Here is an 18441-nt window from a genome sequence, read left to right as displayed (position 1 = left end):
TTAAAAAGCATCACAGCTGAGGCTAGCGCTTCAAATGATTCAATTACTCATGTCATCACAAAGATGTTAAATGAATGCTGAATGTTGTAGCTCCTGGATGCAGTATTAAACAATATTGCAAAGTTATAGTGGATTTTAAAGCGGATTCCAGAAAATGCTCTTCCTGTAGGAATCTGAACAAATAAACTCCGAGAAGAATTCTTGTCATTTTATTCTGGTAAAGTCTGCAAGTGCCCATGCTTATGCTAAGTTATATTACTTATGAATAACTCAACTATTCTATTTTATATTTACTTAATGTGGACCTCCATTTAATGGTGATCATATCCTGATCAAGCTCAATGTAATGTTTTAAAGTAGTAAGTGTCAACATGCTGTGAACACTTTAGATACAACTAAGGCTGAGATTGTGAAAATCTGCTCATGAATTAAGTAGCAATGAGACCCTGAGAGGTGTTCAATAAAAAAAGACTTACAATTACACAGTACACCTTCAAAGGGCATGAGCTTTACTTGCCAAATCAACTGCCTTGGTCAGAGAAGGGGATAAAAAACAACATAAAAAGAAATTTCAAAAAGACAAAACTACTGCACTTCTTTATGAATGAGGGATAGAGAACAAAAAAACGCAGCAGAGTAAGTTACCAAGGGGGATATTCAAACAAAGCTCACAACTTAATGTTTTAAATTACTTTAGAAGGACAATATTAGTCAGCAACATGGACTTCTAAATATGGGCAATGGCGACATTGGAAATGAAGAGACGAACATACGAACAGTAACAATTATAGAATACATTGCATCGATTTTCACAATTGAGAAGACAGGATAACATTCCTGACATTAAAACTAATGCTTCAAAACAGACTTCCATACCAATTAATGTAACTAAATTAAGGGTGATCTTGAAAAAATTACACCACCTCCTCAGGATTCTATAGTTTTAAGGAAGTAGATAACAGCAATGAAATTGTTTAAGTAATAATTTTCTAGTGTTCTCAATTCCCACTTAGTTTAGAAAATAGTGAAAACTAAGAGGGGTAAAAGGGGTGCGCTGACTTAACACTTGCCTTCAATATTATTGGAAGCCATACATAAGTTTAGATTGAATAAATGCTTTGAAAGTTTTCAGTATAAAATTGTTTAGTGTAAAATGTTGCATTTAAAAATTTGATGTCATGTTCGACAAGTCTTTTTTGAAAACAAAGTGGTAGAATTTTGGGCAACAAGACATAAATACATGTCTTCTATATGCACTTCCAGAATGGATCTTTTGAGGAGCTCTCTGAAAAAGACTGAGCAAAAGTTGAAACTTAAGCAAATTAAGGCAAATATTTTAATGAGTTAAAGAGTTGGCTGAGGTTGATGAGACAGAAAACAGTATCTTTAATACTAATCCAGTGTCTTTAATAATAATTTATGTGCTCTAAAATCCTTGTTTTACCAGGATGATATTTGGATTCTGGAGGAGAGATTACACAAAAATAATAATAATAGGTACTACTCACTGGCACTGAAAAAAATGTAAGGATGACTTAACTGAAATTCCCAATGCAAATAGATTTGATAGGGTAGATTGGAATAAATTAGTTCTGATGGAGGAGGGACATAGTCTAGCATACATGATCCGAACTTGGAGCCAAGCCTTTCAGTGCAGTGGGGTAATACTTTTGCATACAGAAAGAGCAGGGACTTTGGAATCCTATTTCAGAATGGAAACCAATGGTAGATTAATTGTTCTATTTTAACCTCAGACACAAAGTTAAGGAGTTGAAGTGTATAGCAAAACAATAAATGCAGAGAATTTGCTTACATATCAGCCACAATCCCGTTGAGTAAAGGACTAATGTGATAGGCTAAGTGATCTATTTTTCAAATATATTTCTATATTCTTAGATTTTTTTGCCCATTCTCTTAAAATTCCTGTTCTGTTTTCCAATGATCCATTGGAGAAAAATGGTTTTTAATCTGCACTGAGTGCAAAGTTAGACAACTTGATGTGTACATTATGAGGGTGAGTACCACTTTGGCCTAAATGACAGTCAAGCAGCAGGATGCTCTATCCGACATGGAATTAATCAATAAATGTACTATCATTGTTCTTTGGAGTGCTGGCAACAAAATAGCTTAACCTTGCCCCCACTGGATACGTGGCTTCCCATACTTTGAAAAGTCATTAGTGAATTTTATCAACCTCTTCCTGATGGTCATTTGGCAGTTCCTCTATGACATATATAGCATCTTATCTTGAAAGACAGAGTGTCAGAATGTAGAACTCCAAGACCTTGTTATTTCAGATATACGTTCTCATGCCAAATGATAAAAAAATTAATTCCAGCTGTAAATTCTAGAATATGGAGCATTATTTTTACTGTGTTAAGAAAAAGACTTTTAAAATAACTGGTCTGTTGCGAGCCTTGACATCATTAATACAGTTGGATCACCAGAAATAATTTCTACCTCTTTTGATTGGAATATTACTAGATGATTTTTATGTTAATGAATTAGAAATTCATATTAGGCTGAGCATTGTAAAAGAATGAAGTTTTTACATATCTTTGCATTTTGGTGAAGTTTCATGTATGTCATCTTCAGGCCTGGTCCTTTGAATGAAGGCAATTTGGAACCATTTTTATACCTTCCATAGTCTGGCCAATTGACTCATTTAAGTAACTAATTTCTTTTAAGAAACAATAAGATTTCATGCTCTTGCAAATTTACCTTATATAGAGAACATTTCACTGTCACAAACACTGAAATGCTATTTGTGCTTCATTGTGAAACACTTTAAGATATCTGAATGTAATGGAAATTGCCAGTTCATCATCCTTTCCTGTTAGACTTGTTGGTAACTACAAAGGAAGTTTGGCTGTTCCTGATGTTGAGTGATCAGCACAGTTTTCACTCCAGTGAATGGAATATTACTGAGCATATTGTATTAACTGCTGAATTATAATACAGTGTATACTTTACTGAGAACATGGGCTTCATGTTTTATTTTTCTCTTTCCACTAGGCTAGTTTTGATGGAGAGAACATTGGAAACTGTCCATTTTGCCAACGCTTATTCATGGTTTTGTGGCTGAAAGGGGTTAAATTCAACGTAACAACAGTGGATATGAAAAAGTAAGTGCAGGATAGGAGCAATTCAGAAATTTACTACACAGAAGAAGACTATGCAACGTGACCGGTGATGGCATTCTGTTACATCCTGGTCAAGACAGCACAATTTAAACTCACTTCCTTGGTCTTGGCCTTTTGGTTTTTAGACTATGACTCTTTAAGTGGTCATATGAACGCATTTAATGCATTAGGGCTTTCTGCTTCCATTAGAATTTCAGATGGCGAGTTTCAGTCTGCCATTCATTGCTTTGAGGGTGTTTCTTCTATTCCCTTCTTATTCTTTCATTAATTAAGATAGATTTATTACTCCTAATTATTTATCTGTCTGTGAAAGAAATAGGTCTGTCCCTCTTCTTCATCCAGCCTAGGCTTCTTACGATTTTAAATGATTTCATCAAACCTCCCGCAAGCTTCCTCATTTCAAAGAAAACATCCTCAGCTTCCAGTCTCTCCTCAGAACCAGGATTCTCCAACATCCTCACAAATCTCCTCTCCGCATTCTTGCATGGAATAACTGTGTGCAGAAATGTAGTCATGGCCTCAAATTCCAGCATCAAAGAGACACTGAAATCTGGAGCCTAAAAGGAAACTGCTGGAGGAATTCAACAGGTCAGGAAGCATTGGTGATAGTAGACAGGGTTATAACACTGCATCAGGACCACGAGTGCGGAGGGAAGATCGCCAGTATAAAGAGGTGAAAGGGTGGGGTCAGGCATGAGATGGTAGCTGATAGGAGGAGCCTGGTAAGGAGGCAGTTGATAAGCAGATGGAGTCTGTGGAAGGAGGAGGAACGTGAAGGTGGAGAGAGGGAAGGGAAAGACAGATGTAGGCTGGAAGGTGATGTCAAAGTAGACAAGGGAAGGATGGTGGGCAGATGGAATCATGTGGCGGAGGGGATAGGGAGTGTAGGTAAGGGAAAGAAATTCAGGTGGATACATGTGCCAGTGATGGAAAGATGGAAAATAAAAAGGCAAATAAAGGGAGAGAGAATTGAGATGGAATTGTAAGGAACACAGGAGATAGATGTTACTTGAGAATGGAAAATTAAATGTTCGTATCACTTGGCATGGGCTACTCAAGCAGAATAATGAGGTATTGTTCTTCTAGTTTGTGTTTGGCCTCACCGTGACAATGGAGAAGGTCAAGGACATACAGGATGGTGTAAGAATGGAAACGAGTTCAAGCTCAAGATGGCTCTTGTGGACGGAGCGGTTGCCGTGTCTGTGCTTGGTCCTGTTGATGGAGAGGAAACTGCCCTGAGAAGAGTTGTTTTGATCCCTGAAGGGTGTTAAGGGATGTGGTGTAGGACTAAGTGCCAGGGGATGGGTAGGGATGTATTAGATGTTGAGAGGACCAGAGAACTATGGGAAGAGTGGTCACCATGGAAAGCAGAGGTTCAGTTGCCGAGGAGAAGACCTAACGGGTGATGGGATCACATTGTGCTAACATCATCACCTGCCTTTTAATGTTTCAGTCAGTACAGACAAATTACCTTGTATTGGTTCTTAGCCACATTATCTACCTGTTCTAGTGATCTATGGATCTGCATTCTAGGATTCTCTGCTTCTTTGTAGTTGTGAATCACCCACCTTTTTTGTGTACTCCTTATTTCGTCTCCTCAAGTGTATTTCACACATCTTCAAATAAAATGTACTTGCTACTTTTATGCCACCATGCATAGTTTCAATGACCAGTAATAACAATTGATTATGTTTTAAGTCAAATACGTTTTACTTTCATGTCTTCAAAGACATCTATTGACCCCTGGAGATTGTGGGCAAATAACAGCAGATTAACATCGACATGTTGTGCTGTTCCACTCTGTAAATGATTAGCAGATGTCACGTTCTTTGTAAAGTTGCTCAGCACTGATAAAAGGCTGAGCAACTTTTCAAAGAACTCATGCACTAAAAAGCATTTACCGGTACTTTTGGCAGCCCGGCAAACTACAGTTAAAATAAATGTCTTTGAATTTCCACCAAATTCCTGCTCTGCAGCTTGTTTACCTTCACAGCTGATGTGTACTGAGTATACTGAGATATGCAGCTCCTTAGTATATGTACTGTATGTGTGGTTACAAACATCAAGGTAGGACACCAGAACTGAGTGAGGCATTAGCCGATGACTCCCTGTTGAGCAGAGGCAGTCAGAGCAAAGCATAAGCTTCAAAAGATAATTATAAAATGCTCTTGTGTTTCCAACTGCAAATGCTGGAAATCTGAAACAGAAATCTGGAAACGCTCAACAAATTAGGCTGCACTTGAGTAAGAGTCAAAAAATTTTAGTTCAGTGTTTACAGTTTATTATTTTGATAAATAAAACTCATTGTTACTTAACAAATACTTAATTCTGAATACAAACTTGCAAACTGTCCCACTGGAATCAGAACTCACCGGTGGATAATTTGTACATTACATAGTATTGTTGATTGAATAGCAAACATCAATTGATTCATAATTTTCACATTTTGTGAGTTCCCTATCCAGTTTCTCATGTTTATCATATATCCAGTGCTGGATGAGCAGTAACTTCCTCTAACTGGGTATTGGAAAGATCAAGGCTACCAACTATGCTTCCTGTCAGAAATAGTGTACCCAAGCCATTGACTCCATCTCCTTCCCTGACAATGTCTGAAAGTTATCCAAACTTGACAGCTTTGGTACCATATCTGAGATGAGCTTTGAAATTCGTTTTCTTGCCATGACTAAGTCTGCCAGTTTCCACTCCGACATAATAGTCTGGTGCTGCCTCAGTATGAGACAGGGACAGACTTGTTTATAGGAGCAGAAATCAGAAACAGTAGACTGACCTTTCAGTGGGGAAACTGTTAAGGATCCGAGATCATAACTCCTTAAGTTTTAGATAGGGATAAGGATAAGGATGGAGTTTGCAGGAGAATATTAAGTTGGAGCAGGGCAATTATGAGAATTATTAGGGAAGAATTAGGGACTGTTAATAGGAAACAGCTATTTTTGAGGAAGTCCACATCTGATATGTGTGGAGCGTTTAAATGTACACAGTGCAGGACAAGCATGTTTCAGTGAGAAGGAAGGACAAAGGTGGCAGCTGAAGGAAACCTGGATGTTGAGAGGTGATGAATTTAATCAAGAAGAGAAAGGATTTTAGAGACCTAAAATCAAACAGAGCTCTTGAGGATTATAAAGAAGCCAATAAAGAGAATTAGGAAAAACAAGAGGGGCCATGAAAAGTCCTTGCAAGTAGGATTAAAGAGAATCCCAAGGCATTCAATAAGTACATCTAGAGCAAGAGGTAACACAGGAGTGAGTGAAACCACTCAAGATAAAGGAGGGAACAAGTGCTTGGTGGTGGAGGATGTGGGTGAAGTTCTAAATGAATACTTTGCATCTGTATTCACCAAGGAGAAAGATGTGTAAATAGGGAGATTAGTGTGGACCGTGCTAATTTCGAGTTAAAGAAAAAGGTAGTGTTGGATCACTTAAAGAACAATAAGGTGGATAAGACCTCAGGACTGATCAGATATATGCCAGGTTATTTAGAGCAGCAAGAAATGAGATTGCTGGTGCCATAACCATTACCTTCATGTCCTGCGTAGCCACAGATGAGGTCCTTCAGGACTGGTGAGTAGTCAATGTTGTTTTGGAGTACTGTATTGAACTCTGGCTGCCCTATTATCAGAAGGATGTCAAGACTTTAGAGGGGGTGTAGAAGAGGTTTACTAGAGGCTGCTTGGATTACAGGGCATGTACTATGTGTATGTAGGCCTACATTAGTCTCGATAGACCATGGATTTGCACCTTGAAAAGTTTCCAGGGTACAAGCCTGGGCAATGTTTTTTTTTTAATGGAAGACCAACAGTTGCCCATGCTGCAAGTCTCCCCTCTCCACACCACCGATGTTGTCCAAGGGAAGCCTCACATGCAGCCTCAGCCAAGGCTTGAACTAGCGACCTTCAGATCACTAGACAAACGCCTTAACCACTTGGCCACGCGCCAAAACACATGTACTATAAGGGGAGACTGGACATTTTTTGGTTGTTTTCTCTAGACTGGTGGAAGAAGAGCAGAGATCTGATAGAAGTTTAAAACTTCAAAATAAATTTTTAACAAAATTCAGAAACAGTATGTCACCATATACAACCCTGAGATTCAATAAATACTCAATAAATCCAATAACCATAATAGAATCAATGATAGACTGCACCAGCAGGATGGACAATCAGTGTGCAAAAGACAACCAATTGTGTTATACGCTGCAGGTTGTTCTGAGACTAATTCAAAAGAGGTATATTTAGAAATGCAGAACATTGCTTTGGTTCACTGGTGCCATCTTGGAAGCAATTGATACAATGACAAGAGTCATAGATAAGGTAGACAGCCAGTATCTTTTTCCCATGGTTGAATTGTCTAATACTAGAGGACATGTATTTAAATTCAGATAGGGTAGGCTCAAAAGAGATCTGTGGGGCAAGTTTTTTTTTACACAGAGTTGTGGGTGTCTGGAATGTGCTGCCTTGATGCTGGTGGATGCAAATAGAGACATTCAAGAGGCTCTGGGAGAGGCACATGTACTGTATGTGCAGCAAATAGAGAGATATGAACATTGTGCAGGCAGGATGGCTTAGTTTAATTGGGGATTGACTACTTATGTTATTAGTTTGGCATAACATTGTGGGCTGATGGGTCTATCCCTGTGCTGTATTTTTCTACCTTAACATCGTCTGAAGAGGGCTGGTGTCAATCTTAGTTTGAAACATAGAAAACCTACAGCCCACAAAGTTCTGCCGAACATGTCCCTACCTTAGAGATTACTTGATTACTAGGCTTAGCCATAGCCCTCTATTTTTCTAAGCTTCACGTACCTATCCAAGAGTCACTTAAAAGACCTTATCATATCTGCCTCCACCACCATTGCCGGCATTCACGCACTCACAACTCTCTGAGTAAAAAAACTTACCCCTGCCATCTCCTCTGTACCTACTCCCCAGCATCTGAAACCTGTGTCCTCTTGTGGCAACCATTTCTGCCCTGGGAAAAAGCCTCTGACTATCCACATGATCAATGCCTCTCATCATCTTTTTCCTCTCTATCAGGTCACCTCTCATCCTCCGTCACCCCAGGGAGAAAATGCCGAGTTCACTCAACCTATTCTCATAAGGCATGCTCCCCAATCCAGGCAACATCCTTGTAAATCTCCTCTGCACCATTTCTATGGCTTCCACATCCTTCCTGTAGTGAGGCGACCAGAACTAGGCACAGTACTCCAAGTGGGGTCTGACCAAGGTCCGACAGAGCTGCAACATTACCTCTTGGCTCCTAAATTCAATTCCACGATTGATGAAGGCCAATACACCGTAAGCCTTCTTAACCACCTGGTCAACCTGCACTGCTGCTTTGAGCGTCCTATGGACTCAGACCCCTAGATCCCTCTGATCCTTCACGTTGCCAAGAGTCTTACCATTAATACAATATACTGCCATTATACTTGACCTACCAAAATGAACCACTTCACACTTATCTGGGTTGAACTCCATATGCCACTTCTCAGGCTATTTTTGCATCCTATCAATGTCCCGCTGTAACCTCTGACAGCCCTCCACACTATCCACAACACCTCCAACCTTTGTGTCATCAGCAAACTTACTAACCCATCCCTCCTACTCCCCAGCACTCATACAGGTCATTTATAAAAATCACAAAGAGTAGAGGTTCCAGAACAGATCCCTGGGGCACTCCACTGGTGACGACCTCCATGCAGAATATGACCTGTCCACAACCACTCTTGGCCTTCTGTGGGCAAGCCAGTTCTGGATCCACAAAGCAATGTCCCCTTGGATCCCATGCCTCCTTACTTTCTCAATAAGCCTTGCATGGGGTACCTTATCAAATGCCTTGCTGAAATCCATATACAATACATCTACTGCTCTTCATCAATGTGTTCAGTGACATCCTCAAAATATTCAATAAGGCTTGTAAGGCACGACCTGCCTTTGACAAAGCCACATTGACTATTCCTAATCATATTATACCTCTCCAATTGTTCATAAATCCTGCCTCTCAGGATCTTCTCCATCAACTTACCAACCACTGAGGTAAGACTCACTGGTCTATCATTTCCTGGGCTATCTCTACTCCCTTTCTTGAATAAAGGAATAACATCCGCAACCCTCCTATCCTCCGGAACCTCTCCCGTCCCCATTGATGATGCAAATACCATCACCAATCTCCTCCCTTGCTTCCCACAGCATGGGGTACATCTTATCCAGTCCCGGCGACTTATCCAACTTGATGCTTTCCAAAAGCTCCAGCACATCCTTTTTCTTAATATCTACGCACTCAAGCTTTTCAGTCTGCTGCAAGTCATCACTACAATCACCAAGATCCTTTTCCATAGTGAATACTGAAGTAAAGTATTCATTAAATACCTCTGCTATTTCCTCCCGATCCATACACTCTTTCCTACTGTCATACTTGATAGGTCCTATTCTTAATGGTTAAGATTAACCAGCTAGAAAAGTTTTATTCCACCCCACCAAATAATAATTCATTAACCTGTATAAATCAACAAATATCTGATGAGCTGCTGGGCTCAGATACAGACACACACAGCAGAATGTATATATTCTTTACTGGCTGTGAAGAAGTCAGTCAGAACTGTTTTGTTAAAAAACAGAATTCCATAAACTAGTTAAATGCTAAAGTAATTAGAATGGGGTCTCAGTGCATTGACATCCATTGGTTACCATTTCCCCTCTGCCCCTAGCCCATTCACTAACACTCACTGCTGACGAATGATTTAAGTTAGAGAGCTGGTTACAATCACCCAAAGTTATAAGACCCATTTTAATGAGACCAATAGAGTACAATTCCTAAACCTCACATGTATCATGATAAGCTAAGTCTGCCATTGATTTCCAGGAATAAAACCAGGAAACACTGGAGGTAAAACAGGCAGAACTTAAGAATGTTTAATAAAAACCCGAAGATAGGTCATTGACCTGAACAATTTCTCTGTTCTCTTTAACGCCTGCAATATTGAGCATTCCTAGGATTTTCTATTTTCCTTTAGATTTTCAGTGAAAAAACTGTTTTTCTTTTGTATGGGTCTCCCAGTTCTGCACTCAAGAGAAACCATGCGTTTTATATTTTAGGCTGCATTGAGGCTTGCAACCAGAAAGGCTAGCGACAATTGTCAGAACATGACACTTAGCATCCATTTGTCAGTTGCTCTTGAGTCAAATGAAAGTCAGGTGATCACTTCATTAAGTTGTTGGCAATGAAGGATAATCTCAGAGACTGGTCCTGAAACCATCCTTCTACATAGTCTTTAACTAATTTTACATCAAAAAATACTGGCCTTCATAATATTCCTGGTGGGAATCAGCAAGAAATGCTGGGTCAATTAACGATGGGGAGAGGATGAGCTGATTAGATTGTGGCATGATCAGCCAGGTTGTGATAAGCAAGAACACAGTTCCATTGTCTCCTCTGGGTTCATCGCTTGGGTGTGTTGAATCCTATTATGTACATAAGCATAGTTTCATTAAATATATAATTGAACACAGCCTTACTTTTGGTTTAAAAAAAAACTTGATCTCATTTATTTCTGTGTCCAGCTCTTCAGTTATCATCTCTTCCATCTCAATTACTAGAACAGCAGCATAGAGTTCAAGAATTGGTATTTTGAGATCTAGTTTGTGAACAAGCTTTGCCTTGCCCAGGGTGAATCCAACCTCACTTTCTCCATCAGTATAATTTTCTGTGTGATCTTCAGGTATCCAACAGCAACAACTTTAGTTGATGCATCCAAGAAGTTGCAGACCTCTTTCTTTGGGGCTGCAGGTAACAGAATTGTTGTGTAGGTTCTTGGAATCTTCAAGTCTTTAAGATCCTGAAGGGAAGAACATCACTGCTGGCACTTTTCATGTTCCTCTGTAGGGAGTGAAACATCCCATCCACAAGTGGCTGAGGTCAACTCTCTTAACACGAAGTGTCTTTGAACACTGACTGGAGCAGCAAATCCAAGAGAGTGAAATAGGGTGTGGGTAGCTGATACCACACCATGGCACATGGTCTTTCAGCATCAGCAGCTTGGAAAGTAAGGGTGTCGGTAACAAGTCCCACCCAAGGCCCAGACTGTGCTGCATAGGAGGGAGGTCCTGTCCAAGGTTCTGTAGACTGAGGGATGAGTTGATTTAGGGCCTACTCTCTGTTATTTGGTAGCAGTTGTCATGGAGAGCAGAAAGGAAAGAGAGCTACCCAACTGTTTGACTCATCTTTGCTTAATGCTTTCTTCGTGATTTAAAGGAAGGTCTGAGCTTCACTGGAAGGTGCTAGCTTATAATCATCTTCCGAGAGACAGAAGTCCAGGTTGCCTTAATCTGGTTGAGAAGAAGTATGTATGTCTGGACACTTGGTTTGCTTGCCTACAATCTTTTCTTTCCTACATATTCTGCTCTCACAGGGTCTGAAATGGTTTGGGCATCATTCTCCAAAACATTAGTCTTAAATGTGCTGATAGTGGGCCGATGAGCACCATTGAATCAGACTTCATCCACTATGACCCAACCCAGGTCCAGTCGTCGGGCATAAGGTGCATTGTGCCAACCATTGCCCATCCTGATCTGGACTGATCACCATGTCCATTCAGCAGACCCATGTCAGGCTTGCTAGGCTCTCTGCTTCTCGCAAATCATCTTCAGTATCTCTTACCAACCCAGCTCCTGGAACACTAAGATGGACACCTTGTCATGACAGTTCAACCCAGCTGAAATGGTGATGGACCCTCAGCCCATCATTCTATCCTTGCAGATTCTTGTTCTGATCATCTGGGATCTTGAGAAACAGATCCGCCAGTCCTTACAGCATGAGCCTGTTCCAGCTGCCACAGCTGAGAACTGCACATACATGCCACCAGCCATGTATTCCAGGGCACTGCAGTGGGGTTGACTCTTCACCCTTCTCTGGACATTTAGAAACATCACTCTAGATTTTCAGCAATGCTGGTTTTAGCGGCCCAATATGATTGCTGATGTTCGTCAGTTTGTTGCTGTGTGCCCTCAATGTGCCCCGTCCAATTCCTCTAACCATCTGTCTTGGGTTTCTGTGGCCTCTACTGGTCCCTCAATGCCTATAGTCCCATATTGCCATCGATATCATCATTAGTTTCCCTCCTTCCGATGGGGTCATGATCATCATGACAGTAGTGGACCAGTTCTGCAAGGCAACCCATTTCATTGCCCTCCCCAAATGTCTGTCAGCCGCTGAGACGGCAGAACAGTTCTCCAATATGTAGTTCACCTCCACGGTTTTCCTCAGAACATTGTGTCAAACTGCAGCCCACAATTCGGCACTCGCTTTTGCTCCCTTCTCCATGTCTCAGTGAGTTTGTTCTCTATGATATGCAGACCTATGGTCTGTCGGAAAAAAGACACGTTGAGAAGTTTCTGCAATGCTTTGTAACCAATAACCTTTTGATATGGAAGAAGTATTTTCTCTGGGCCAAACTGTCTCACAATCTACACACTTCCTCTGCCATGATATGTTACCCTTTGAAGTGCTTCATGGCTACCAACCCCTATTATTCTACATGGAGGAAACAGCGATGGAGGTCCCATCACCAGGGCCTGGTTTGCCACTGCTGTAATGCCTAGAAGAAGGCACAGAGGGCCATCCTAGTTGCCAACTGCACATACTGCCACCAGGCCAACTACTGGCAGTGCCCAGCTAGATTACTTCCATCTGGGGACTGAGATCTGCAACTGCACATCGACCCTGGCAAGCTCTTGCCCTGGTTCATTGATCACATCAAGATCACCGATCGCATCAGTCCAGTCGGTTACCATCTCCATATGTCACCATCCCTCAGGATCACACCTCCCTTCCATGTATCCCACCTCGAGCCTGTTATTCACAGACCTGCTAACCCACCTGAGCCTGCACCTTTGGTACCTTGGATGGCAGAAGGTGGTCCGGTGTGCAAGATTCGCCGGGTGATGGATTTCTGTTGTCCTGGATGGGGCGTGCAGTATCTCATTGACTGGGAAGGATGTGGCCTGACGGAGAGATCTTGCGTGCCATCCAGTTTGGATCCATCGCTCATCAAGAGTTCCATCAGACCCACCTAGATCGTCCTGGGCCATCAAGTGCCAGTCATAGGAGGGGGTTTCCTGTCAGACCTGCACATGTGTCACCTGTAGCTTATTTAAACTCAGCTCTCATTCACATCACCCATCAAACCAGCCAGCCTCAACCAGTTGCTCCTAGCCTTCTGATATCTTGTTGTCTTGTCATGTTAAGTATCCATTCTCTCCTGTTTTGTGACTCTTCATGGCTTGTTGTTTTGCAGTTTGTTATTAAAGTTATTGCTCACCACTAAATCATCTCCACTGCTCTGCAGCTGGGTCAAGCCACCTCAGCAGGTTCTGACAGGATAGGGGACATAATGCTTTATTTAATATTTGAAACCTTCATTTATCCACTGTTTGTGCATATTGGTCAGTAGTTTCTCCACTATGGGGTTTATTCCTCTTGCTGTGTCCAAGGAACTCTGTCCTTGTAGGTAACCCTTGCTTTTGTGGCTTGTTCTTCTGCAACAGATCTGTGAGCTTCTCTAACTTCTATGGTTTCTTGTGTGAGAGCTTTGGAAATTTATCGCATCTACTGAAGAGAGACTCTTTTATTGCCTGTGAAGAGCTGCAGCATTTGTCCAGTCTCTGCCACAGCATTTGTAAACCTGCAGCTGGATTATTAATGTGAACTGCCCTAACCCTTCCTGCATGTTGCAGTGACTCCCCATCAAGCCACCTACAGAGAAGATCTAGCTCTTCACTAGGTTTGATACTTGGTCCTTGGACAGCATTGCAAAAACTTGACTTCCAGGACAGATTACTGGAAGACTAATTGATGAACACTTTCACTTCTCCTGTGACTAGGTCTCAATGAGCCAGATACCAAGCCAAATCTAATGCACCTGCAGCTCCTGCATGAGAGCATTGTGGAGACTGGCTTGCCAAATGTGTGTCCTGGGATGGATAAAAGTTCAGTCTGTCCCTGTCTGTTCGGCTGAAGTTGGCATCAGTAGTAACTCTTGTCTGAGGTCTTTGTTGTGGTGGAACTCCAGATGGGGATGTTGTGGCCTTTGGTGCTGTAGGCCTTGATTGTCAATACCTGGCCCATATGAAAAGCATATTGGCCTCCTACTGTAGACAGCTACTCCATTCTAGCCAAAAAGCATTTGAACATATTCTTTAGTAAGATGATTTGGCTGCTGTGATGGCAAAGCATAAATGATTCCAGTTACAGATTCACCGTGGTCTAAATCAGCAGCTGCTCTTCATACACTTTTGCTTTTGCTGAGGTGGCCAGAGCTTATGCTCTTCCTTCAGCACAGTTAACGTAACCTCTACACTTGCCGTGTCTCCATGTCTATACATGCTTTCTCCATGTCTAATCGAACTTTCTCCATTTCTATACGAGCTTTCTCTGTTTGCATCTCAACTCGGCGCTGAGCATAAGCTGCTTTCATTCTAGCTGCTTCAGCTTTGGTGTGAGCTTCTGCTGCAATTATACAAATTGTGGTTTGTTATGCAAATTGTAGTTCAAAGGTCAAGTTTAATGTCAGAGCAGTGTATACAACATACATCCTGAAATGCTTTTACTTTGCAAAATATCCACAAAAACAGAAGTGCTCCAAAGATTGAACAACAGTTAAACGTGAGAACCCCAAAGTTCCCCCAGCTCCCCTCTCTCGCGTATAAGCAGCAGCAAGCAATGATCCCTCTCCCACCACCAGCAAAAATAAACGTGCATCGGTACAATCACCAAGCCCAAGCGTGTACTAAGCAATAGCAAAGACACAGACCAAAGTTACCCCAAAAGCTTCGCATTTCATCCAAAATTCGACAACCCACAGGTTCTCTCTCTCCCTGGCAATGGCGAGGGAGGTGTCCCCCATTTTCACAGTGAATGGGAAATATAACAACAACCCAACACAGACAAAATGCTGGTGGAACACAGCAGGCCAGGCAGCATCGATAAGGAGAAGCACTGTTAACGTTTTGGGCCGAGACCCTTCGTCAGGACTGAAACAGGACTTCTCGGCCCGAAACGTTGACAGCGCTTCTCCCTATAGATGCTGCCTGACATATGGACTTCTCTCTCTATTGTTGCCACTTTTCTGTTTCAAGTTACCGTATTAGTTTAAGGGTGTCTATAGCTAAGCACTTCTTGCCTCCTCAGGAGAGAAATTAACATTGAATATTAACTCTAGTGTTGGCTCTCGTGCTTATACGACATTTGGAACCACATGGATTGAGTATAAGTTGTATAATGTATTGCAGCATTTTGAAACTCGGCATCTCAGAATATCCAGCAGAATTTGTCACTGGCGATTAGCAATGAGTAGGGTCTTTTGTTTGTATCTGAGATATTTTGCATTCTTACCTCCACTCCTTACTGGAGTCACATATTTCAATCAACTTACACCTCTTCTAATTCTCACAGGAGACCTGCAGAATTGCTCCATCTAGCTCCAGGCACCAATCCACCATTTCTTATTTTCAATGGGGAATTAAAAACTGATTTCATCAAGATTGAAGAGTTTCTTGAAGAGACATTGGCTCCACCCAGGTATAAAATATAGAATATCATATAAATGAAGCTGTAATATTAATAATAAATATTTTAACCCTGTTAGATGCTCTTGAAGTTTGCTCGCAGTGGTGGTTTAGGGAATCACTAGAATATGTGATAAGAAATGGATTAACTTAGAATTAATTTTAAATGGTTATTTGGAGCTGTTTCTATTTTGTATTACTCTGTGACTTCCACAAGGTTTCATCAGATCAAGCATAAATATGTAAATGGAGTACAGCTATTATGATAGTATGATATTCTGACGATATGCTATCTGATTATTTAGAAATTATTGCAGTGTTAAGCTAGCTATTTTCTTATTTCTTTTCTGAAATTACAAGTTTACTTTTCCTACTTTCCATGTTTTTGACTTTGGATTAACTTGGATTACATGGAATTTTGGCCAAAACTATTATCCAAAATGGCCTGATTGATATGAGAAAGGTACAGATGAATAATGTCATCCATTTTACTTTAATCTTTGTATCTGTTGAGTTCCCTACCATAACCTCAAATCCAAACTACATGGCTCTTTCATTCTTACATGGTACTAGCTGAGTTGTAATAGATAGTTAGAAAATGTATCAGCTTTATGTAATTTCCTAGTTTTCTATTGTATAAACATACTGAACCAGTCAGGGTGTTGCATGAGATTCCTCAATAATGTAGAGTGAGATATCAACTATCTACCACCAACAAAGTTAACAGCAAGGAATTCAGTTGTCTTCTTGACACAATTGCTCATTCAACCTCAGCCAAACTGGTCCAGTTTTGAAGGAAGTTCTTGCAAATCCCCTTTTGCTAATGACAGGTTGGTTTGAGCTACCAATTTACTACTACAGGGAGATAGCAAATATCTCTTCATTTATGATCAATTGCCATATGAGCTAAATTCTAAAGAGCAACCAGAAAAAAAGTGTTTTCAAGTTTTCTAAATCACCTGTCAAAAAGATTTGTTTACTGGATGAATGGGTGAGAAAGTATTTGGCTACTTATGTTGTCAATTGAATTATATCATTTCGGTAATTTGGAGCAAGAGGGCTGTGAGTGAATGGCTGATTTCCAGAGCGAAGTTGGTTTTTTACTATTTGAGGTAAAAGAGGCAAGACTACGCAGGTGCGTGACGTCAGCCAGTAGAGTGCAGAAGGTTTAAAAAGAAGACCGCCATATCCAGTGGGCAGCGTTCGGAGCGGGGAGTGAAGTGAGAGGCAGCAGAGTGATAGGGCTTTGGATCAACGTGCTTAGACAGTAACAGGATGAGGCGAGGCCTATGTTATTTGCGGAAAGGAGTAAGTATGTGTGTGAGGCCAGTTTTCTGTTCTCTGTGTCAGATGTGGGAGGTCCTGGAGTCTCCCAGCCCCCGAGATAACCATATCTACATCTCCTAAGGGACCAAGTTAGGGAACTGGAGATGCAGCTCAATGACCTTCGTCTAGTCAGGGAGAGCGAGGAGGTGATACAAAGGAGTTAAAGGCAGGTGGTCAAACCTGGGCCATGGGAGACAGACAAGTGGGTAACAGTCATGAGAAGGAAGGGGAAGAGTCAGGTACTAGAGAGTACCCCTGTGGCTGTACCCCTTGACAATAAGTACTCCTGTTTTACTGTTGGGGGGGACAGCCTACATCGAGGAAGCAACAGTGGCTGTGCCTCTGGCACAGAGTCTGGCCCTGTGGCTCAGAAGTGTAGGGAAAGGAAGAGGAAGGCAGTAGTGATAGGGGACTCTATAGTTAGGGGATCAGACAGGCGATTCTCTGAACGCAGGAAAGAAACTCGGATGGTAGTTTGCCGCCCAGGTGCCAGGGTGTTCCAGATCGCGTCCAAGATATTCTGTAGTGGCAGGGAGAACAGTCAGAGGTTGTGGTACATATTGGTACCAATGACATAGGTAGGAAAAGGGAAGATGTCCTGAAAACAGACTACAGGGAGTTAGGAAGGAAGTTGAGAAGCAGGACTGAAAAGGTAGTAATCTCGGGATTACTGCCTGTGCCACGCGACAGTGAGAATAGGAATAGGTTGAGGTGGAGTATAAATGTGTGGCTGAGGGATTGGAGCGGGGGGCAGGGATTCAGATTGCTGGATCATTGGGACCTCTTTTGGGGCAGGTGTGACCTGTACAAAAAGGATGGGTTGCACTTGAATCCCAGGGGGACCAGTATCCTGGCGGGGAGGTTTGCCAAGACTACTGGGGAGAGTTTAAACTAGACTTGTTGGGGGGTGGGAACCAAACTGAAGAGACTGGGGAAGAGTAGGGTGGCTCACAAATAGAGAAATCTTGTAGACAGTGTGAGAGGGAGGATAGGCAGGTGATAGATAAGGGATGCACTCAGACCGAAGGTTTGAGATGTGTCTATATTAACGCAAGGAGTATTGTGAACAAAGTAGATGAGCTTAGAGCGTGGATCAGTACTTGGAGCTATGATGTGGTGGCCATTACAGATACTTGGATGGCTCAGGGACAGGAATGGTTACTTCAAGTGCTGGGTTTTAGATGTTTCAGAAAGGATAGGGAGGGAGGTGGAAATGTGGCACTGTTGATCAGAGATAGTGTCACAGCTGCAGAAAAGGTGAACACCATGGAGGGATTGTCTACGGAGTCTCTGTGGGTGGAGGTTAGGAACAGGAAGGAGTCAATAACTTTACTGGGTGTTTCTTATTGACTACTCAATAGTGACAGGGATATCGAGGAGCAGATATGGAAACACTTC

At 41.7% G+C, this 18441-nt stretch overlaps 1 protein-coding gene across 1 annotated transcript in view; it reads left to right on the top strand.

Moving 5' to 3' along the window:
• clic2 (chloride intracellular channel 2) overlaps positions 1 to 18441 on the top strand; it is a 51145-nt gene that overhangs the window by 19637 nt on the left and 13067 nt on the right. Inside the window, 2 exon segments of the mRNA XM_073058435.1 lie at positions 3016 to 3125; positions 15605 to 15730. Coding sequence (XP_072914536.1) covers positions 3016 to 3125; positions 15605 to 15730 — 236 coding nt within the window.

Source organism: Hemitrygon akajei, chromosome 10, assembly GCF_048418815.1.
Source record: "Hemitrygon akajei chromosome 10, sHemAka1.3, whole genome shotgun sequence".
In the NCBI taxonomy this organism is placed as follows: domain Eukaryota; kingdom Metazoa; phylum Chordata; class Chondrichthyes; order Myliobatiformes; family Dasyatidae; genus Hemitrygon; species Hemitrygon akajei.
The sequence above is the reverse complement of the archived record's forward strand: the minus strand, read 5'-3'. Positions and strand labels throughout refer to the sequence as shown.